At 52.0% G+C, this 23,595-nt stretch overlaps 1 protein-coding gene and 4 non-coding genes across 12 annotated transcripts in view; all 5 read right to left on the bottom strand.

Annotated features, from left to right (window-relative positions):
- OTOF (otoferlin) overlaps positions 1-23,595 on the bottom strand; it is a 272,506-nt gene that overhangs the window by 42,040 nt on the left and 206,871 nt on the right. For all 8 annotated transcript variants that reach the window (XM_074989057.1, XM_074989051.1, XM_074989049.1 and 5 more), the window contains 5 exons: positions 5,016-5,136; positions 3,375-3,475; positions 2,875-2,965; positions 2,300-2,416; positions 115-267 (listed from right to left, as the gene is read on the bottom strand). In XM_074989057.1, coding sequence (XP_074845158.1) covers positions 115-267; positions 2,300-2,416; positions 2,875-2,965; positions 3,375-3,475; positions 5,016-5,136 — 583 coding nt within the window. The remainder of the gene's footprint in view (positions 1-114; positions 268-2,299; positions 2,417-2,874; positions 2,966-3,374; positions 3,476-5,015; positions 5,137-23,595) is intronic.
- LOC142011701 (U1 spliceosomal RNA) lies at positions 8,148-8,311 on the bottom strand. Its single transcript, XR_012645172.1, has one exon. It is a non-coding gene; the product is annotated as a U1 spliceosomal RNA (small nuclear RNA).
- Positions 12,742-12,905, bottom strand: LOC142011711 (U1 spliceosomal RNA). Its single transcript, XR_012645182.1, has one exon. It is a non-coding gene; the product is annotated as a U1 spliceosomal RNA (small nuclear RNA).
- LOC142011708 (U1 spliceosomal RNA) lies at positions 17,347-17,510 on the bottom strand. The gene has a single exon (XR_012645179.1). It is a non-coding gene; the product is annotated as a U1 spliceosomal RNA (small nuclear RNA).
- LOC142011714 (U1 spliceosomal RNA) lies at positions 21,941-22,104 on the bottom strand. The gene has a single exon (XR_012645185.1). It is a non-coding gene; the product is annotated as a U1 spliceosomal RNA (small nuclear RNA).

Below are 23,595 nucleotides of genomic sequence, written 5' to 3'. Positions count from 1 at the left end.
CCCTTCTCCCAGCCCCTCTGCCCCTCCCCGGCCTCTCTTCACCCCCTCCCGTGTCTCTCCAGCCCTTCTGCTCGTGTTGGCTGTGGTGGTCCCATCCCAGCACAGGCTGGTTACCCTCAAGAAGACGGTCTTCACTTTGGCGCAGTCCTTCCCGGTCTCCTCATCCACGATGGAGTACAAGATGTCCTTGGAGGGGATGCGGGCATAGGCGATGCGCTTGCCATTGCTCATCATCCAGATGAACACATCGGGGATGCTGTGCTGCGGCTGCGAACCCCAAAAAGGCCGCACTCAGCATGTCTGCTCACACCCCTCCGGGAGCAGCGGGAGACGTCCCACCTGTTCTCCCCTCATTCGCGACGCTGGCTGAGGGCACCACAGAGCTTAGAGCTCGAGGAGCACCAGTTTAACGGACTCTCTTGGGGTGGGCTTGTCTAGTGTCTCCTGAGGCCCGGTCACTCTTGGGTCCCCCGCACTCCTCCTTCGAGAGGGTTTAAAGCCTCCCCGTGTGGATTCATGGATTCCAAGGTCAGAAGGGGCTATGGCCATTGCCTGGTCTGGCCTCGTGCAGAGCACCAGGCTGCAGGACCATCCTGCATCGATTTCACGAGACCTGACTGCTCCTCAGGGTCGTCAGCGGAGGGGGCCAGCGCACAGACCTCAGGCTGCGGAGGGCCCTCGGTGAGCTCTAGCTTCCTGCTGTACACTGCGTGCGTAGCACAGAACCGCCAAACTGCTGTGGGGCGTTCCCACAGCCACCCTGGGGTTTTGTCTCCCTGCAGTTTTGATCTGGAAAAGTCCCACCGGGCTGTGTGTTGTTTGCTTGGTTCGACAATGAACTGCATCTGCCTGAACTGCCCAGGGCCTCGTGGGCATTTCTAGATTCTAGGAGATCAAGGCCCCAAGAGACCACTGCAATCAGCTCGTCTGCTCCCCTGCGTGACGTGGGCCAGAGACCCGCCCCACAATAAACCACAGAGCAGAGCTTGTAGAAAAACATCCAATCTCAGCTTAAAAATGGTTCAGTTTAGCAGCATCCTTCCTGAGTTGTGGCCACCAGTAGTAGGCTTACCCCACGCTTTTCCATCAGCCAGGCTGCAGGGCCAAACTACATTTCCCATGATACATAGCAGGCACGGCCCACTGGTACGGGGGGGGTCACTGTGGGGTATCATGGGAGATGTAGTGCACCCAGGGAGCTGGGCCCATAGATGAGAATGAGGAGCGGAGGCACCAAAACTAGAACTCCCAAGAGGCACCGACAAATCACTGTGTTTTGGCTCCCACCTGAAACAGGCCTGGGTAGAGGCAACCAAAAGTGCTCCCCAGAGCTCGGACAGGGCCAGCGCCATGCTGTGGGGAGCAGGGACCAGGCTGCATCTGCCGGCCGGTTTACAGACAGACTTCACTCTATTCCAGGCTGATGACGTAGGAGAGTTAGTAATGTCACCCTGGTTTTGCAGCACCACTCACAGTGTGACCAGAGTCCCCAGTCAGCTGTGATGTTAGTGGATTGCGAGATGAACTTACTAATTGCTGCTGCAGCCTTGGTTCTATGCACTGACTCTTGCACAAAATGGGCCAAGTGCAGTGACTGCCGAGAGCTGACGACTGGCTGGTTCTGTTTCTGCTGCTCATAGGCACGCACAAGTTTTGTACCAGAAGTTTGGAGTATTGCCTCTGTACTTATATTTCACTGGTTTGCTTCTGGGAGACGTCAACAGTCTGGGCCAACCTGTTGTGAAGGGGTTGCAAGTCAAGTGCCCAGCAGCTTGCCACTGGCAATGGGCCTTAACAGGTGCCAATCCACATCCGAGGACCAGCTTGCAAGCGATGGCTGCTACCTAGAAAGGACCGAGCCAGGTCACGTGCTCTGTGATGAACTCTGTCTTGCAGGACTCCAAACATTTCTGCAGCAAGAACCATGGGATTCCCTCCACAGGGGAAAGGGTCTAGAAAAGGCCCTGGGGTTCCCCCGTTTGGCTAATCCCCTCTGAAGGATCTCTGCTGTGCACTGAGCTGGAAAGAACTAACGACCCAGCCAAACAGAGGATGACAACGCCTACACTAGGAACCAACTTTGAAATGCCCATGCCCATGGCCAAATCGGTGAATACTAACGAGGTGCTGAAATGAATATTCGGCACCTCATTAGCACACGGCCGGCCGCGGTTCGCTCATGCGCGGCTCGTCTGTATGGGAGTCCTTTTCGAAAGGACCCTGCAAAGGTCGAAATCCCCTTCTTCTTATCAGCTGATTCTCCTTGTTCCTGTCACCCGAGGGGGTGGCTCCCGCTCACCTCATCTGCCAGGAAGCGGAGCTTCTGCAGGAAGTTCTGCACCAGCTTCAGCTTGTCCCTCATCGTGTTCTTCTTCACCTGCGACCGCAACGTCTTGGCTTGCTGGCCCATGTTCTCCTGCGGGTGCAACAGCCGGGGCACAAGGTGAGCAAGCCGTGAAAAGACCCGAGGGATGGGACAAAGATGGGGTGGGGTGGGAGGATGGTGCCTCAGTTTCCCCATCTGTAATAAGGAGAGGGTGAGGCTGACTTCTCAGGGAGGTAATTGACTAGCACCTGGAAGACGCAGGAAGGGGTTAAGGTGAGGCACAGAGAGTTATGCCCTAGTGAATGGGGATGGGTGGGCAGCCTGGGATGTGACAGGACAAGTCTTTGCTCTGTCCTATGGGGGGTGCAGCTACTACACTCCGTACAGCCCTGGAGGCTACCAAACGAGGGCCAGCAGGAGTCAGAAGCACTGGTGAGTGGTTGGGCTGCAGGCGTCTTCCCCCAAACACCCCCAGCAGGTGCAGCTTCTCCTGGGGGTCCCCCTCACGCTGCCCCCCCCTGCTGGTCCCACCCGCCGGATGGTCTCACCAGCTCCCGCATGCAGGATTTGAGCCGCTCTCGGTCCAGCCTGGTCCGGGCAGAGAGGCTCTGGTCTTTGTTGGCGAGGGTGACGAAGCGGCTGGCAGGGGAAAGAGACACAAGCTCAGCCCCAGCGTCAGCCCCGTGGGGCTCAGGGGAGGAGGGACAGGGGCCGAGGGTGCGGGAAGGGGCTGAGATGGACGCACGTGGTGAAATTTCCCCCTGTGGGGCCAGACTGTGATACCTCGGGGAGCATCCCCCGGCCCTGCCAAGGCGAGCCAGGCCTGCTAGGAATTCTGCAGCAGACAGAGGGAGAGTCCCGTGCTAAGCTCCTGCCAGGCTGTCAGCCCACCCTGCACTCTACCTTGTGGCTTACTGGCACACTTTGCTGGCGGGTGCACGGCTGGCCGCGGCCTCGGGTGTAACACTCCCTGGTGGGCGAGTCCTGCAGCCTTCCTACCACCTTCGTGCCAGGGCTCCACCCTTTCCCCTCCCTGCTTCCCACTCACAAGCAGCCGCTGCTCAGCTCTTCCAGGACCCCTCGCAGCCGGCGCTCCGGGTGCGGCTTCTCGGTCTTTATCATCTCATGCACGTCGTTGAGCCCCTCCTCCTGGGACGGCGAAGAGAGAAGGCAGCGGCGTGTCACGGGGATAGGACAGAAGCCCAGCTCCCCGGCAAGCCATGTCAGCGTGGGCACAGCATGGCCAGAAAGCCCTTCTTCTCTCTCCAGGTTGGGGGAACTCGGGGACACCTTGGGTCAGCCAGCCCAGTGCCATGCGGTGAGGCCTGGGACCAGCACAGCTTGCAGAGCCAGAGGGGACCAACTCTGGGCCTTCTCTGGTGCTTTTCCCCTTGGTGGAGAATGCGGGCAGCCTAAGGTCATTTGGACTGAATTGCTCTAGCCTGACACAGCAATGGCAGAAGCAGAATACTAGTGGCATTGACATGGTAAAATGTTCACCCTGAAGCAACAGGAGGGAAAGGAAACCAAGCAAAGGAACCAGCAGGGGTGGGTATTAGCTGAAGGGCCCTCTCCCCTTGCTAAATGGGTATCGCATGCGGAATAGAGGCCATTTCATTAAGGGTGCAAGAGATGCTTGGAGAGCAGAGGTCAGTGGGAGACCACATGCTAATGCCACCCACTGTCACCAGATAAAGAAGCAGATCTCAAGCTGGGTAAGGAGAACTTAGCTAACAGCATTTAATCGGGCAAACAATGACTTCTCGATAGCTGAGGTTGTGGAATCCCCATTCTATTATGATTGTCTCCACTTTCCTACTGGTTTCTGTCTGATCTCTGTATAGTTTGTAATCGTTTCTGGCTGCTGTAGAATTAATTGTGCTAGGCATAACTCAAATTAAAGTGGTGCAGTGTGATTGGTTAGGTAATTCTGTTGAAGTAGTTTGTGATTGGTTAGTAAAATGATACTAAAATAACTGGCTAAGGTAGAGCTAAGTGTAACCAACACACCTATGCAAACTCATCCCCAGGCACAGAACTGCCAGACCCTGAGGTGCAGCAACCAGCATCCAGAGAGTGACTTTGTCTGTCCCAACAGGGGACGGCTGCTCCCTTATCAGGCCTGATGAGCATGACACGGAGTGCTTAGCAAGTATTCTGCTTTCTTGGTGATTGCAGATCAATAGACAATAAGAATATTACTGTGTGAGGCTTTTTCAGTGGCACAGATCCTGCAGACCTGCAGGGAATTACACCCTGAGCCCTAGGAACTGGGTAAAGGTGGACATTTAAATTACCAGGGTCATGCGTTGAGCCCTCAGGATTGGGTAAAGGTGTGTGTCCCTGCAGTGTGGAAGGGATAAAGAAATTTGTGTGGGTAACACCTGTGACCTCACTCCTTTTTGTTGGGGCATCTCCTGGGGTTCCCTCCCCCTTAAACTAACGAGGCCAGTCTCTGGAGCCTTCTGTTGTCCCTCAGCTTCGAGCTGTTACTAGCGCTGCCCCGCTGGGCACCAGCGTCCCAGAACTAAACTCCATATGTGCCTGGCTCTGCCGGCGTGGTCCCTGGGACGGAATCATGCAGTGGGCTGGTGCAGACACAGATGTCAATGCAGGGGAACTGGTGTGGTGTCTGCAGCCCACCTGGGGTCCTAGTCCCCTGGGAGCCCTATCCCCTCCTTGGACTGACCAGCTTGTCTGCGATCTTGTCCATGATGTTGGCATTGTAGAGCCGCCGCCTTTGGTCCTGCCACCAGCTTTTGATGTAGATGCAGGGCTTCTTCTCAAAGTAAGGCAAGTGGAAGTAGTTCCTGCAGGGGACAGAGGAAGGATACATGGGCATGTGAATGCACCAGGGGGGCAACTGCTGTCAGAGGGTAGCGTGCAGGCCCTGATCCTGCACAGCCTTGCCCAGCGCCCAGCAGGGGCAGATGAGAGTGGAGGCCACACAAAGTGCTGGAGGTGTCTTCCAACCCCACTGAAGTCCACAGAAAGACTCCCATAAACCTCAGTGGGCGTTGGGCTGGGCGCCAGGATCAGACCTGCGCACTGCGCACACAGAAATCTTTAGCTGCTTGTTTGCAAATACTTTGCACGGACGTAGCTCTGATACACTCTCACAGAACCCCAGACACGGAAGGGACCCTGCGTGACCATCGAGTCCAGTCCCTGCGCTCGGGGCCGGAGCAAGCACCGTCTGACTATCCCCACAGGTGTCTGTCTAACCTGCTCGTAAATATCTCCCATGATGGAGATTCCACAACCTCCCCAGGCAATTTATTCCGGTGTTTAACCACCCTGAGAATTAGGAAGTTTTCTTCAAGGCGTCCAAACCTCCTTGCTGCATTGAAGCCCAGTGCTCCTTGTCTTATGACCAGCAGCTAAAAAGACCTTCCTGGCTGCGCTGAACCTAGGCACCAGTGACCCCCAGAGTCCCGCAGAGCCTGTGAACACAGCCAGGGAAGGCCTTGAGGGAGTGTCCGGAAGGCAAGAGCGGCATTTTGGGAGGCTGACTGGGTGACACGGCTCTGGAGACCAAAAGCCCCAGTGTGGCTGATGGTGTTCACAGAATCACAGAACCATAGGGCTGAAAGGGACCTCAGGAGGTCATCTAGTCCAGCCCCTGCTTCAAGCAGGATCAACCCCTACTATGTCATCCCAGCCAGGACCTGGTCAAGCCGGGACTTAAAAACCTCAAGGGATGGAGAATTCACCACCTCTCTCGGAAACGCATTCCAGTGCTTCACCACCCTCCTGGTGAAGAAGTTTTTCCTAATATCTAACCTACACCTCCCCCTCTTCAACTTCAGACCATTGCTCCTTGTTCTGCCATCTGACACCACTGAGGACAGTTTCTCACCCTCCTCTTTAGAGCTCCCCTTCAGGAAGTTGAAGGCTGCTATTAAATCACCCCTCAGTCTTCTCTTCTGGAAACTAAACAAGCCCAAATCCCTCAGCCTCTCCTCACAGGTCTTGTGCTCCAGCCCCTTAATCATTTACGTTCCCCTTCGCTGAGCCTGCTCTAGCAAATCCACATCCTTTTTATACTGGGGGGCCCAAAACTGGACACAATATTCCACATGTGGCCTCACCAGTGCCTAATAAAGGCCGTGTCTACACGTGCCCCAAACTTCGAAATGGCCACGCAAATGGCCATTTCGAAGTTTACTAATGAAGCGCTGAAATGCATATTCAGCGCTTCATTAGCATGCGGACGGCAGCGGCATGCTTCGAAATTGACGCCGCGTGTCTCGTCCAGACGGGGCTCCTTTTCGAAAGAACCCCGCCTACTTCGAAGTCCCCTTATTCCCATGAGCTGCAAAAAAAAGCCAACATGATTCTGGGACGCATTAACAAGTGTGTTGTGAAGAAGACAAGAGAAGTCATTCTTTCGCTCTACTCTGCGCTGGTTAGGCCTCAGCTGGAGGATTGTGTCCAGTTCTGGGCACCGCAGTTCAAAAAAGATGTGCAGAAACTAGAAAGGGTCCAGAAAAGAGCGACAAGAATGATTCAAGGTCTCGAGAACTGACCTATGAAAAAAGGTTGAAACAATTGGGCTTGTTTAGTTTGGAAAAGAGAAGATTGAAGGGAGACATGATAGCGGTTTTCAGGTATCTAAAAGGGAGTCATAAGGAAGAAGGAGAAAACTTGTTCTTCTTCGCCTCTGAGGATAGAACAAGAGGCAATGGGCTTAAACTGCAGCAAGGGAGGTTTAGGTTGGACATTAGGAAAAAGTTCCTAACTGTCAGGGCGGTCAATCAGTGGACTAAATTGCCAAGGGTGGTTGTGGAATCCCCATCACTGGAGATATTTAAGAACAGGTTAGATAGATGTCTCTCAGCGATGGTTTAGACAGTACTTGGTCCTGCCATTGGGGCAGGGGGCTGGACTCGATGGCCTCTCGAGGTCCCTTCCAGTCCTAGGATTCTAGGATTCTCTGCTTCTATGTTCAACAGCCCCAGCCCCGCGGCTAAAACCGGGGCACTCCACTTGCTGGCCGCCAAGGGCTACACTAGAGACGTTTGAAGACACCACTAGGGTTTGGGCTACAAAACTCGCAGGTCGGCCACACACAATGTGCCTTTTGTAAACAGAAATTGGCAACAGAAAGCCGTCCGCGTAGACGCTCCGGAGGACTTTGTTTGGCCACGGAGCGATCAAAGGATCCATCCGCTCTTACGCGTAGACACGATCTGTCGACAGAAGATTTGGCGGTACGTCTCTTGCGACACTAAGTACTCTTGAGAGATGCTTCTAGCGTAGACGTAGCCTCAGCTACGAGCCTAAGTCTAGACTAGAGGGTTTTGTCGGCAAAAGGGGCATTTTGTCCACAAAACCGGGGAGCTCCCAAATTCCCAAGGCTTTCTGTCAACTGGAAGTCCACAGAAAATAGCACTTTTGTCAACAGCCGCACGCCGCTCCTCCTCACAAGCAATAACACTGCTGTCCACAGACATCTGGCCACAGGAAGCTACTCTGGACGTGCCAACAGGCCCTCTCTCCATAGTCAGGGCTTGCAGGACACCAGACAGCCCTAGCTGCTATGTTTCCACTTGGCTGTTTTGTCTAGACAAGGGTCAAGCAGGCCAGCTGCCCACCATCAACAGAGAAGATCTCTTTTGTCTTCCCATTCACAAGAAGAAACTAAATTGTTCACAGAAGTCTTCTTGCAAAGTATCTTGCAACAAAGCCTTCAGGACAAAAAGCATTGTAGTCTAGACTCACTTGGATACACAAACCAATCCATAACAGTTGTAAAGAAAGCATTCTAGCCTGTTCTATCAACTCATCCAGTCTGGTCTATTTTTGCCATACTTAGTATCAGGGGAAAGCACGAATGCAGTCCCCCACTACCACAAATTATGCAGTTGAGTTTCCCCCTTGGGGGAAATCACAGGGGTCAGCAACAACCACAGTGCAATGGAGAAGCCTCACCCTGGGAAAACCACCTTCCAGATCATGGTATTTCCCCTGCCAGGTAAGTATGAGAGACTCACCCCCATGCTGAGCTCCACCTCACGCACCCCAGGCTCTCAGCATAGGGTGGAGGTGGCCTCGGCCCTCTCACAGGCCCCTTCCACACCAGCCACCACTGCCACAAGCTTCCCTGTCATGGCCCAGCCTCGCATTCATCTCCACAGAAGCCCTGGCTACCAAATTCAGGCCCTACTCAGCAGCCTGCCCCCTCTCCCACAATGCTCTGCTCACCCAGCCATCTGAAGCCATGCCGTGGTCGTCTAGATTTGGAAGGAACCTTGACAGCTCCTCTGGGCCAGTCCCCTGTGTCACCCGATTGCATTTTCCTATTGCTGCGGAAGCCATCTGATGTGCCCAGTGTAGCTGTTGGCCCCAAATATTGTGCTGGCGGCCCCTGGGAGGTGTCTCATGATAGCTGAGGATGCCCTGAATCTAGGGATGCTACTTATAGGTCTGTGCCATGTTTGTGGGTCAACTTCATAGATTTTTAGCTCTCTAGTTGTCTTCGGAATGTTGCGAGCCAAAAGTACACAACGGGAGGGGTGATTGCCACCCACGCCAGGGCACTTGATTGAGACAAAGGACAATACCCTTCGAGGGAACTGAGTCTGTCTCTTGGAAGTCATCCATTGCCACTTGGCCGCAACAGCCTACATGGGGCTGGTGACTTTAGGACCCTCAGGGGCTTGATGACAAGGAGAAAGGTTTTACTGCCTGGACACAAGACACTTCCAGGAGGTAGACCTAGCAGCATCCATCTTGTATTTCATCTTGATACTTTGGTCTGGGTCCTGTTTCCAGGGATCCGTTTTCTAGCAGGCTGACTTCAGCTCGCCGGATCTCCACTTCTCCAGGAAGCAAAGATATGGAGCCTGAAATCGTTTCCCTTATGGGGTGGACTTTCAGAGACTTTCAAGAATCAGCAAGGAACACCGCTGGCCGGCATCAATAGCCCTAATGGACGGATGTCAAGTATTGCTTTCACCATTTTTCTCTCCAAACCTCTTCTTTCTTTTGTATTCCTAAACCTTTAGCTCTTAGATCTGAAGGATTGGCACACGTGGCGATTTGGGTTAGATCCACGTATGTAGTGATTTGAGACTGCGGCCGGGCCCTTCGGGCCCAGAAGAATCCGTCTGCCCTTGGGTGAAATAGGTTTCAAAACCTTTCGCCTGAGTTGGGCTTGTTTGGTCTGGGCTGCTGGAGCAGCTGAGAAGTGTGTGGGTTTACTTATTTGGCACCTGGCTGGCCGCTGGAGCTGGCAGGGCTACTTTTGTGGCTGATTGCATTTGCCTTAGTGAAAAGGAAATCCCAGCCTGGGGCTGAAAGTAGCTTGATTTTAAGTCAACCTCCCCTGGGTAGATTTCTCTAGCTGTGCCTGGAAACCCCCTCATATCACACCCTGTACTCAGGGCACCACCAAGCACCAGTTACACCTGCCCTGAGAGGTGCTTTTGTAACCTGCTTTTCAAAATCTCCAGCGATGGGATTCCACAACCTCCCCAGGCAATTGACTCCAGCGTTTATCCACCCTGACAGGAAGGAAGTTTTTCCTAATGCCCAACCTAAAGCTCCCTTGCGTCAATTTCAGCCCATTGCCTCTTCTAGCCTCAGCGGCCAAGGAGAAGAAGTTTCCTCCTCCTCCACCTAGGATCTCCCTTGTAGCTACGTGAACGCTCTCATCGTGTCCCTTCCCAGCCCTCTCTTTTCCAGACTAAACAATCAGACTTTTCCAACCCTCATAGGTCACGTTCTCTGGATTTTTAATCATTTTTATTCGTCTTCTTTGGACTTCTTCCAATTTGTCCAGATCTCTCCTAACACGTGGCCCCCAGAACCGGACACTCCGCTTGAGGCCTCATCAGCACAGAGCACAACAAAAGATTGACCGCTCCAGTCTCGCTTGCAATGCTGCTCTTAATCAAGCCCAGGACGCTATGGGTTTTTTTAGAATCAGTGCCACACTGGGGTGATTCCTCTTCAGCTTGGACTCCACTACCAGCCTCCATCCCTTTCGGAGCGCTCCTCCCCAGACGGTCACTTCCCATTCCATAGCTATGCAAAAACGGATCCTTCCTCGGTGCCTGCTCCTGCTGCTGGACAGCCCCCGCCAGGCCTTTCAGCAGCCCTTTGGAGCTGCTGCAGCTCAAGCAGCTGCTGGCGCTGCTCTGCCACCCGCATGAGGCAGGAACACAACTCCACAGACGGCAACGGGACTTCAAGCCCCCTGTCGTCCTCCAGCCCAGAGGCAGCCTCAGCAGTGCCGAGTAGAGGAGAAGAATCACTTCCCCATCTGCTGGCAAAGCTCCTCCTAATGCACCCCAATATGTCTTGCGCCTCCTTGGATACGGGGGCACTCTCTTGGCTCATGGCCAGCTTCTCAGCCCCTGTCAGCCCCAGCTCCATTTTGGCTGCACTGCAACTTAGCCAGTCACTTCCCAGCCTCTAACAATGCTTGCAATTCCTCCCTCCCAAGTGCAGGACTCTGCCCTTGACCTTCTTCCACCTCAGCAGATTCCGATTGACCCACTGCTTCAATTGGCCGAGGACACTCTGTACCTCACCGCTGTCAGCCAGCGTAACTACCTCTCCGCCTACTTGGAATCATCCAGTCCATTCTCCGCGTCATCAATGAAGATGTTTAGATATTGGAATAAAAAGGACGCTTCTTAAGTTTGCAGATGATCCCAAGTTGGGAGGGGTTGCAACTGCTTTGGAGGAGAGGGTCGTCATTCCAAATGATCTGGATAAATTGGACAAATAGTCTGAGGTAAACAGGATGAAGTTTAATAAGGACAAATGCAAAGTGCTCCACTTGGGAAGGAACAATCCGTTTCACACATACAGAATGGGGAGAGGCTGTCTAGGAAGGACTCCAGCAGAACAGGATCTAGGGATTATCGTGGACCACAAGCTAAATATGAGTCAACAGTGTGATGCCGTTGCAAAAAAAAGCCAACATGATTCTAGGACGCATTAACAAGTGCGTTGTGAACAAGACAAGAAAAGTTATTCTTTCGCTCTACTCTGGGCTGGTTAGGCCTCAGCTGGAGTATTGTGTCCAGTTGTGGGCACCGCAGTTCAAAAAAGATGTGCGGAAACTAGAGAGGGTCCAGAAAAGAGCGACAAGAATGATTCAAGGTCTCGAGAATGTGACCTATGAAAAAAGGTTGAAACAATTGGGCTTGTTTAGTTTGGAAATGAGACGATTGAAGGGAGACATGATAGCGGTTTTCAGGTATCTAAAAGGGAGTCATAAGGAAGAAGGAGAAAACTTGTTCTTCTTGGCCTCTGAGGATAGAACAAGAGGCAACGGGCTAAAACTGCAGAAAGGCAGGTGTGGATTGGACATTAGGAAAAAGTTCCTAACTGTCAGGGCGGTCAAACAGTGGACTAAATTGCCAAGGTTGGTTGTGGAATCCCCATCACTGGATATATTTAAGAACAGGTTAGATAGATGTCTCTCAGCGATGGTTTAGACAGTACTTGGTCCTGCCATTGGGGCAGGGGGCTGGACTCGATGGCCTCTCGAGGTCCCTTCCACTCCTAGTAGTCTAGGATTCTCTGCTTCTATGTTCAACAGCCCCAGCCCCGCGGCTAAAACCGGGGCACTCCACTTGCTGGCTGCCAAGGGCTACACCAGAGACTTTTGGAGACACCGCTAGGGTTTGGGCTACAAAACTCGCAGGTTGTCCACAACCAACGTGCCTTTTGTCAACAGAAATTGGCAACAGAAAGCCGTCCGCGTAGACTCTCCGGAGGACTTTGTTTGGCCACGGAGCGGATCAAAGGATCCATCCGCTCTTACGCGTAGACACGATCTGTCGACAGAAGATTTGGCGGTATGTCTCTTGCGACACTAAGTACTCTTGAGAGATGCTTCTAGCGTAGACCTAGCCTCAGCTACTAGGCTAAGTCTAGACTAGAGGGTTTTGTTGGCAAAAGGGGCATTTTGTCCGCAAAACGGGGGAGATCCCAAATTCCCAAGGCTTTCTGTCAACTGGAAGTGCACAGAAAATGGCACTTTTGTCAACAGCCGCACGCCGCTCCTCCTCACAAGCAATAACGCTGCTGTCCACAGACATCTGGCCACAGGAAGATACTCAGAACATGCCAAGAGGCCCTCTCTCCATAGTCAGGGCTTGCAGGACACCAGATAGCCCTAGCTGCTATCTTTCCACTTAGCTGTTTTGTCTAGACAAGGACCAAGCAGGCTAACTACCCACCATCAACAGAGAAAATCTCTTTTGCCCTCCCATTCACAAAAAAAAACTAAACTGTTGACAGAAGTTTTCTAACAACAAAGCCTTCAGAAAAAAAAAGCACTGCAGTCTAGACTCACTTGGATACACAAACCAATCCATAACAGTTTCAAACAAGACATTTTAGCCAATTCTATCAACTCATTCAGTCTAGTCTATTTTTGCTATACTTAGTATCAGGGGAAAGCACGAATGCAGTCCCCCACTACCACAAATTATGCAGTTGAGTTTTCCCCTTGGGGGAAACCACAGGGGTCAGCAACAACCAGAGTGCAATGAAGAAGCCTCACCCTGGGAAAACCACCTTCCAGATCATGGTATTTCCCCTGCCAGGTAAGTATGAGAGACTCACCCCCACGCTGAGCTCCACCTCACGCACCCCAGGCTCTCAGCATAGGGTGGAGGTGGCCTCGGCCCTCTCACAGGCCTCATCCACACCAGCCACCACTGCCACAAGCTTCCCTGCCATGGCCCAGCCTCGCATTCATCTCCACAAAAGCCCTGGCTACCAAATTCAGGCCCTACTCAGCAGCCTGCCCCCTCTCCCACAATGCTCTGCTCACCCAGCCATCTGAAGCCATGCCGTGGTCGTCTAGATTTGGAAGGAACCTTGACAGCTCCTCTGGGCCAGTCCCCTGTGTCACCCGATTGCATTTTCCTATTGCTGCGGAAGCCATCTGATGTGCCCAGTGTAGCTGTGGGCACCAAATATTGTGCTGGTGGCCCATGGGAGGTGTCTCATGATAGCTGAGGATGCCCTGAATCTAGGGATGCTACTTATAGGTCTGTGCCATGTTTGTGGGTCAACTTCATAGATTTTCAGCTCTCTAGTTTTCTTCGGAATATTGCGAGCCAAAAGTACACAACGGGAGGGGTGATTGCCACCCACGCCAGGGCACTTGATTGAGACAAAGGACAATACCCTTCGAGGGAACTGAGTCTGTCTCTTGGAAGTCATCCATTGCCACTTGGCCGCAACAGCCTACCTGGGGCTGGTGACTTTAGGACCCTCAGGGGCTTGATGACAAGGAGAAAGGTTTTACTGCCTGGACACAAGACACTTCCAGGAGGTAGACCTAGCAGCATCCATCTTGTATTTCACCTTGATACTCTGGTCTGGGTCCTGTTTCCAGGGATCCGTTTTCGAGCAGGCTGACTTCAGTTCGCCAGATCTCCACTTCTCCAGGAAGCAAAGATACGGAGCCTGAAATCGTTTCCCTTATGGGGTGGACTTTCAGAGACTTTCAAAAATCAGCAAAGAACACTGCTGGCCGGCATCAATAGCCCTAATGGACGGATGTCAAGTATTGCTTTCACCATTTTTCTCTCCAAACCTCTTCTTTCTTTTGTATTCCTAAACCTTTAGCTCTTAGATCTGAAGGACTGGCACACGTGGCGATTTGGGTTAGATCCACATATGTAGTGACTTGAGACTGCGGCCGGGCCCTTCGGGCCCAGAAGAATCCGTCTGCTCTTGGGTGAAATAGGTTTCAAAACCTTTCGCCTGAGTTGGGCTTGTTTGGTCTGGGCTGCTGGAGCAGCTGAGAAGTGTGTGGGTTTACTTATTTGGCACCTGGCTGGCCGCTGGAGCTGGCAGGGCTACTTTTGTGGCTGATTGCATTTGCCTTAGTGAAAAGGAAATCCCAGCCTGGGGCTGAAAGTAGCTTGATTTTAAGTCAACCTCCCCTGGGTAGATTTCTCTAGCTGTGCCTGGAAACCCCCTCATATCACACCCTGTCCTCAGGGCACAACCAAGCACCAGTTACACCTGCCCTGAGAGGTGCTTTTCTAACCTGCTCTTCAAAATCTCCAGCGATGGGATTTCACAACCTCCCCAGGCAATTGACTCCAGCGTTTATCCACCCTGACAGGAAGGAAGTTTTCCCTAATTCCCAACCTAAAGCTCCCTTGCGTCAATTTCAGCCCATTGCCTCTTCTGGCCTCAGCGGCCAAGGAGAAGAAGTTTCCTCCTCCTCCACCTCGGATCACCCTTGTAGCTACGTCAACGCTCTCATCGTGTCCCTTCCCAGCCCTCTCTTTTCCAGACTAAACAATCAGACTTTTCCCACCCTCATAGGTCACGTTCTCTGGATTTTTAATCATTTTTATTCGTCTTCTTTGGACTTCTTCCAATTTCTCCAGATCTCTCCTAACACGTGGCCCCCAGAACCGGACACTCCACTTGGGGCCTCATCAGCACAGAGCACAACAAAAGATTGACCGCTCCAGTCTCGCTCGCAATGCTGCTCTTAATAAAGCCCAGGACGCGATGGGTTTTTTTAGAATCAGTGCCACACTGGGGTGATTCCTCTTCAGCTTGGACTCCACTACCAGCCTCCATCCCTTTCGGAGCGCTCCTCCCCAGACGGTCACTTCCCATTCCATAGCTATGCAAAAACGGATCCTTCCTCGGTGCCTGCTTCTGCTGCTGGACAGCCCCCGCCAGGCCTTTTAGCAGCCCTTTGGAGCTGCTGCAGCTCAAGCAGCTGCTGGCGCTGCTCTGCCACCCGCATGAGGCGGGAACACAACTCCACAGACGGCAACGGGACTTGAAGCCCCCTGTCGTCCTCCAGCCCAGAGGCAGCCTCAGCAGCGCCGAGTAGAGGAGAAGAATCACTTCCCCCATCTGCTGGCAAAGCTCCTCCTAATGCACCCCAATGTGTCTTGCGCCTCCTTGGATACGGGGGCACTCTCTTGGCTCATGGCCAGCTTCTCAGCCCCCCTCAGCCCCAGCTCCATTTTGGCTGCACTGCAACTTAGCCAGTCACTTCCCAGCCTCTAACAATGCTTGCAATTCCTCCCTCCGAAGTGCACGACTCTGCCCTTGACCTTCTTCCACCTCAGCAGATTCCGACTGACCCACTGCTCCAATTGGCCGAGGACACTCTGCACCTCACCGCTGTCAGCCAGCGTAACTACCTCTCCGCCTACTTGGAATCATCCAGTCCATTCTCCGCGTCATCAATGAAGATGTTTAGATCTTGGCATAAAAAGGACGCTTCTTAAGTTTGGAGATGATCCCAAGTTGGGAGGGGTTGCAACTGCTTTGGAGGAGAGGGTCGTCATTCCAAATGATCTGGATAAATTGGACAAATAGTCTGAGGTAAAGAGGATGAAGTTTAATAAGGACAAATGCAAAGTGCTCCACTTGGGAAGGAACAATCCGTTTCACACATACAGAATGGGGAGAGGCTGTCTAGGAAGGACTCCAGCAGAACAGGATCTAGGGATTATCGTGGACCACAAGCTAAATATGAGTCAACAGTGTGATGCCTTTGCAAAAAAAAGCCAACATGAATCTGGGACGCATTAACAAGTGTGTTGTGAAGAAGACAAGAGAAGTCATTCTTTCGCTCTACTCTGCGCTGGTTAGGCCTCAGCTGGAGGATTGTGTCCAGTTCTGGGCACCGCAGTTCAAAAAAGATGTGCGGAAACTAGAGAGGGTCCAGAAAAGAGCGACAAGAATGATTCAAGGTCTCGAGAATGTGACCTATGAAAAAAGGTTGAAACAATTGGGCTTGTTTAGTTTGGAAAAGAGACGATTGAAGGGAGACATGATAGCGGTTTTCAGGTATCTAAAAGGGAGTCATAAGGAAGAAGGAGAAAACTTGTTCTTCTTGGCCTCTGAGGATAGAACAAGAGACAACGGGCTTAAACTGCAGCAAGGGAGGTTTAGGTTGGACATTAGGAAAAAGTTCCTAACTGTCAGGGTGGTCAATCAGTGGACTAAATTGCCAAGGGAGGTTGTGGAATCCCCATCACTGGAGATATTTAAGAACAGGTTAGATAGATGTCTCTCAGCGATGGTTTAGATAGTACTTGGTCCTGCCATTGGGGCAGGGGGCTGGACTCGATGGCCTCTCGAGGTCCCTTCCAGTCCTAGGATTCTAGGATTCTCTGCTTCTATGTTCAACAGCCCCAGCCCCGCGGCTAAAACCGGGGCACTCCACTTACTACCCACCAAGGGCTACGCTAGAGACTTTTGGAGACACCGCTAGGGTTTAGGCTACAAAACTCGCAGGTCGTCCACAACCAATGTGCCTTTTGTCAACAGAAATTGGCAACAGAAAGCCGTCCGTGTAGACGCTCCGGAGGACTTTTTTTGGCCACGGAGCGATCAAAGGATCCATCTGCTCTTACGCGTAGACACAATCTGTCGACAAAAGATTTGGCGGTACGTCTCTTGCGACACTAAGCACTCTTGAGAGATGCTTCTAGCGTAGACGTAGCCTCAGCTACTAGGCTAAGTCTAGACTAGAGGGTTTTGTCGGCAAAAGGGGCATTTTGTCCACAAAACCGGGGAGCTCCCAAATTCCCAAGGCTTTCTGTCAACTGGAAGTCCACAGAAAATGGCACTTTTGTCAACAGCCGCACGCCGCTCCTCCTCACAAGCAATAACGCTGCTGACCACAGACATCTGGCCACAGGAAGCTACTCTGGATGTGCCAACAGGCCCTCTCTCCATAGTCAGGGCTTGCAGGACACCAGACAGCCCTAGCTGCTATCTTTCCACTTGGCTGTTTTGTCTAGACAAGGGTCAAGCAGGCCAGCTGCCCACCATCAACAGAGAAGATCTCTTTTCTCCTCCCATTCACAAGAAGAAACTAAATTGTTGACAGAAGTTTTCTTGCAAAGTACCTTGCAACAAAGCCTTCAGGAGAAAAAGCATTGCAGTATAGACTCACTTGGATACACAAACCAATCCATATCAGTTGTAAAGAAAACATTCTAGCCTGTTTTATCAACTCATCCAGTCTGGTCTATTTTTGTCATACTTAATATCAGGGGAAAGCACGAATGCAGTCCCCCACTACCACAAATTATGCAGTTGAGTTTCCCCCTTGGGGGAAATCACAGGGGTCAGCAACAACCACAGTGCAATGGAGAAGCCTCACCCTGGGAAAACCACCTTCCCGATCATGGTATTTCCCCTGCCAGGTAAGTATGAGAGACTCACCCCCACGCTGAGCTCCACCTCACGCACCCCAGGCTCTCAGCATAGGGTGGAGGTGGCCTCGGCCCTCTCACAGGCCTCATCCACACCAGCCACCACTGCCACAAGCTTCCCTGCCATGGCCCAGCCTAGCATTCATCTCCACAAAAGCCCTGGCTACCAAATTCAGGCCCTACTCAGCAGCCTGCCCCCTCTCCCACAATGCTCTGCTCACCCAGCCATCTGAAGCCATGCCGTGGTCGTCTAGATTTGGAAGGAACCTTGACAGCTCCTCTGGGCCAGTCCCCTGTGTCACCCGATTGCATTTTCCTATTGCTGCGGAAGCCATCTGATGTGCCCAGTGTAGCTGTTGGTCTCAAATATTGTACTGGCGGCCCCTGGGAGGTGTCTCATGATAGCTGAGGATGCCCTGAATCGAGGGATGCTACTTATAGGTCTGTGCCATGTTTGTGGGTCAACTTCATAGATTTTTAGCTCTCTAGTTGTCTGCGGAATATTGCGAGCCAAAAGTACACAACGGGAGGGGTGATTGCCACCCACGCCAGGGCACTTGATTGAGACAAAGGACAATACCCTTCGAGGGAACTGAGTCTGTCTCTTGGAAGTCATCCATTGCCACTTGGCCGCAACAGCCTACCTGGGGCTGGTGACTTTAGGACCCTCAGGGGCTTGATGACAAGGAGAAAGGTTTTACTGCCTGGACACAAGACACTTCCAGGAGGTAGACCTAGCAGCATCCATCTTCTATTTCATCTTGATACTTTGGTCTGGGTCCTGTTTCCAGGGATCCGTTTTCTAGCAGGCTGACTTCAGCTCGCCGGATCTCCACTTCTCCAGGAAGCAAAGATATGGAGCCTGAAATCGTTTCCCTTATGGGGTGGACTTTCAGAGACTTTCAAGAATCAGCAAGGAACACCGCTGGCCGGCATCAATAGCCCTAATGGACGGATGTCAAGTATTGCTTTCACCATTTTTCTCTCCAAACCTCTTCTTTCTTTTGTATTCCTAAACCTTTAGCTCTTAGATCTGAAGGATTGGCACACGTGGCGATTTGGGTTAGATCCACGTATGTAGTGATTTGAGACTGCGGCCGGGCCCTTCGGGCCCAGAAGAATCCGTCTGCCCTTGGGTGAAATAGGTTTCAAAACCTTTCGCCTGAGTTGGGCTTGTTTGGTCTGGGCTGCTGGAGCAGCTGAGAAGTGTGTGGGTTTACTTATTTGGCACCTGGCTGGCCGCTGGAGCTGGCAGGGCTACTTTTGTGGCTGATTGCATTTGCCTTAGTGAAAAGGAAATCCCAGCCTGGGGCTGAAAGTAGCTTGATTTTAAGTCAACCTCCCCTGGGTAGATTTCTCTAGCTGTGCCTGGAAACCCCCTCATATCACACCCTGTACTCAGGGCACCACCAAGCACCAGTTACACCTGCCCTGAGAGGTGCTTTTGTAACCTGCTTTTCAAAATCTCCAGCGATGGGATTCCACAACCTCCCCAGGCAATTGACTCCAGCGTTTATCCACCCTGACAGGAAGGAAGTTTTTCCTAATGCCCAACCTAAAGCTCCCTTGCGTCAATTTCAGCCCATTGCCTCTTCTAGCCTCAGCGGCCAAGGAGAAGAAGTTTCCTCCTCCTCCACCTAGGATCTCCCTTGTAGCTACGTGAACGCTCTCATCGTGTCCCTTCCCAGCCCTCTCTTTTCCAGACTAAACAATCAGACTTTTCCAACCCTCATAGGTCACGTTCTCTGGATTTTTAATCATTTTTATTCGTCTTCTTTGGACTTCTTCCAATTTGTCCAGATCTCTCCTAACACGTGGCCCCCAGAACCGGACACTCCGCTTGAGGCCTCATCAGCACAGAGCACAACAAAAGATTGACCGCTCCAGTCTCGCTTGCAATGCTGCTCTTAATCAAGCCCAGGACGCTATGGGTTTTTTTAGAATCAGTGCCACACTGGGGTGATTCCTCTTCAGCTTGGACTCCACTACCAGCCTCCATCCCTTTCGGAGCGCTCCTCCCCAGACGGTCACTTCCCATTCCATAGCTATGCAAAAACGGATCCTTCCTCGGTGCCTGCTCCTGCTGCTGGACAGCCCCCGCCAGGCCTTTCAGCAGCCCTTTGGAGCTGCTGCAGCTCAAGCAGCTGCTGGCGCTGCTCTGCCACCCGCATGAGGCAGGAACACAACTCCACAGACGGCAACGGGACTTCAAGCCCCCTGTCGTCCTCCAGCCCAGAGGCAGCCTCAGCAGTGCCGAGTAGAGGAGAAGAATCACTTCCCCATCTGCTGGCAAAGCTCCTCCTAATGCACCCCAATATGTCTTGCGCCTCCTTGGATACGGGGGCACTCTCTTGGCTCATGGCCAGCTTCTCAGCCCCTGTCAGCCCCAGCTCCATTTTGGCTGCACTGCAACTTAGCCAGTCACTTCCCAGCCTCTAACAATGCTTGCAATTCCTCCCTCCCAAGTGCAGGACTCTGCCCTTGACCTTCTTCCACCTCAGCAGATTCCGATTGACCCACTGCTCCAATTGGCCGAGGACACTCTGTACCTCACCGCTGTCAGCCAGCGTAACTACCTCTCCGCCTACTTGGAATCATCCAGTCCATTCTCCGCGTCATCAATGAAGATGTTTAGATATTGGAATAAAAAGGACGCTTCTTAAGTTTGCAGATGATCCCAAGTTGGGAGGGGTTGCAACTGCTTTGGAGGAGAGGGTCGTCATTCCAAATGATCTGGATAAATTGGACAAATAGTCTGAGGTAAACAGGATGAAGTTTAATAAGGACAAATGCAAAGTGCTCCACTTGGGAAGGAACAATCCGTTTCACACATACAGAATGGGGAGAGGCTGTCTAGGAAGGACTCCAGCAGAACAGGATCTAGGGATTATCGTGGACCACAAGCTAAATATGAGTCAACAGTGTGATGCCGTTGCAAAAAAAAGCCAACATGATTCTAGGACGCATTAACAAGTGCGTTGTGAACAAGACAAGAAAAGTTATTCTTTCGCTCTACTCTGGGCTGGTTAGGCCTCAGCTGGAGTATTGTGTCCAGTTGTGGGCACCGCAGTTCAAAAAAGATGTGCGGAAACTAGAGAGGGTCCAGAAAAGAGCGACAAGAATGATTCAAGGTCTCGAGAATGTGACCTATGAAAAAAGGTTGAAACAATTGGGCTTGTTTAGTTTGGAAATGAGACGATTGAAGGGAGACATGATAGCGGTTTTCAGGTATCTAAAAGGGAGTCATAAGGAAGAAGGAGAAAACTTGTTCTTCTTGGCCTCTGAGGATAGAACAAGAGGCAACGGGCTAAAACTGCAGAAAGGCAGGTGTGGATTGGACATTAGGAAAAAGTTCCTAACTGTCAGGGCGGTCAAACAGTGGACTAAATTGCCAAGGTTGGTTGTGGAATCCCCATCACTGGATATATTTAAGAACAGGTTAGATAGATGTCTCTCAGCGATGGTTTAGACAGTACTTGGTCCTGCCATTGGGGCAGGGGGCTGGACTCGATGGCCTCTCGAGGTCCCTTCCACTCCTAGTAGTCTAGGATTCTCTGCTTCTATGTTCAACAGCCCCAGCCCCGCGGCTAAAACCGGGGCACTCCACTTGCTGGCTGCCAAGGGCTACACCAGAGACTTTTGGAGACACCGCTAGGGTTTGGGCTACAAAACTCGCAGGTTGTCCACAACCAACGTGCCTTTTGTCAACAGAAATTGGCAACAGAAAGCCGTCCGCGTAGACTCTCCGGAGGACTTTGTTTGGCCACGGAGCGGATCAAAGGATCCATCCGCTCTTACGCGTAGACACGATCTGTCGACAGAAGATTTGGCGGTATGTCTCTTGCGACACTAAGTACTCTTGAGAGATGCTTCTAGCGTAGACCTAGCCTCAGCTACTAGGCTAAGTCTAGACTAGAGGGTTTTGTTGGCAAAAGGGGCATTTTGTCCGCAAAACGGGGGAGATCCCAAATTCCCAAGGCTTTCTGTCAACTGGAAGTCCACAGAAAATGGCACTTTTGTCAACAGCCGCACGCCGCTCCTCCTCACAAGCAATAACGCTGCTGTCCACAGACATCTGGCCACAGGAAGATACTCAGAACATGCCAAGAGGCCCTCTCTCCATAGTCAGGGCTTGCAGGACACCAGACAGCCCTAGCTGCTATCTTTCCACTTAGCTGTTTTGTCTAGACAAGGACCAAGCAGGCTAACTACCCACCATCAACAGAGAAAATCTCTTTTGCCCTCCCATTCACAAAAAAAAACTAAACTGTTGACAGAAGTTTTCTAACAACAAAGCCTTCAGAAAAAAAAAGCACTGCAGTCTAGACTCACTTGGATACACAAACCAATCCATAACAGTTTCAAACAAGACATTTTAGCCAATTCTATCAACTCATTCAGTCTAGTCTATTTTTGCTATACTTAGTATCAGGGGAAAGCACGAATGCAGTCCCCCACTACCACAAATTATGCAGTTGAGTTTCCCCCTTGGGGGAAACCACAGGGGTCAGCAACAACCAGAGTGCAATGAAGAAGCCTCACTCTGGGAAAACCACCTTCCAGATCATGGTATTTCCCCTGCCAGGTAAGTATGAGAGACTCACCCCCACGCTGAGCTCCACCTCACGCACCCCAGGCTCTCAGCATAGGGTGGAGGTGGCCTCGGCCCTCTCACAGGCCTCATCCACACCAGCCACCACTGCCACAAGCTTCCCTGCCATGGCCCAGCCTCGCATTCATCTCCACAAAAGCCCTGGCTACCAAATTCAGGCCCTACTCAGCAGCCTGCCCCCTCTCCCACAATGCTCTGCTCACCCAGCCATCTGAAGCCATGCCATAGTCGTCTAGATTTGGAAGGAACCTTGACAGCTCCTCTGGGCCAGTCCCCTGTGTCACCCGATTGCATTTTCCTATTGCTGCGGAAGCCATCTGATGTGCCCAGTGTAGCTGTGGGCACCAAATATTGTGCTGGTGGCCCATGGGAGGTGTCTCATGATAGCTGAGGATGCCCTGAATCTAGGGATGCTACTTATAGGTCTGTGCCATGTTTGTGGGTCAACTTCATAGATTTTCAGCTCTCTAGTTGTCTTCGGAATATTGCGAGCCAAAAGTACACAACGGGAGGGGTGATTGCCACCCACGCCAGGGCACTTGATTGAGACAAAGGACAATACCCTTCGAGGGAACTGAGTCTGTCTCTTGGAAGTCATCCATTGCCACTTGGCCGCAACAGCCTACCTGGGGCTGGTGACTTTAGGACCCTCAGGGGCTTGATGACAAGGAGAAAGGTTTTACTGCCTGGACACAAGACACTTCCAGGAGGTAGACCTAGCAGCATCCATCTTGTATTTCACCTTGATACTCTGGTCTGGGTCCTGTTTCCAGGGATCCGTTTTCGAGCAGGCTGACTTCAGCTCGCCAGATCTCCACTTCTCCAGGAAGCAAAGATACGGAGCCTGAAATCGTTTCCCTTATGGGGTGGACTTTCAGAGACTTTCAAAAATCAGCAAAGAACACTGCTGGCCGGCATCAATAGCCCTAATGGACGGATGTCAAGTATTGCTTTCACCATTTTTCTCTCCAAACCTCTTCTTTCTTTTGTATTCCTAAACCTTTAGCTCTTAGATCTGAAGGACTGGCACACGTGGCGATTTGGGTTAGATCCACATATGTAGTGACTTGAGACTGCGGCCGGGCCCTTCGGGCCCAGAAGAATCCGTCTGCTCTTGGGTGAAATAGGTTTCAAAACCTTTCGCCTGAGTTGGGCTTGTTTGGTCTGGGCTGCTGGAGCAGCTGAGAAGTGTGTGGGTTTACTTATTTGGCACCTGGCTGGCCGCTGGAGCTGGCAGGGCTACTTTTGTGGCTGATTGCATTTGCCTTAGTGAAAAGGAAATCCCAGCCTGGGGCTGAAAGTAGCTTGATTTTAAGTCAACCTCCCCTGGGTAGATTTCTCTAGCTGTGCCTGGAAACCCCCTCATATCACACCCTGTCCTCAGGGCACAACCAAGCACCAGTTACACCTGCCCTGAGAGGTGCTTTTCTAACCTGCTCTTCAAAATCTCCAGCGATGGGATTTCACAACCT

This window comes from Carettochelys insculpta, chromosome 3 (assembly GCF_033958435.1).
Source record: "Carettochelys insculpta isolate YL-2023 chromosome 3, ASM3395843v1, whole genome shotgun sequence".
NCBI lineage: Eukaryota > Metazoa > Chordata > Testudines > Carettochelyidae > Carettochelys > Carettochelys insculpta.
Note: the sequence above shows the minus strand (reverse complement) of the source record. Positions and strands in the feature narration are given on the sequence as shown.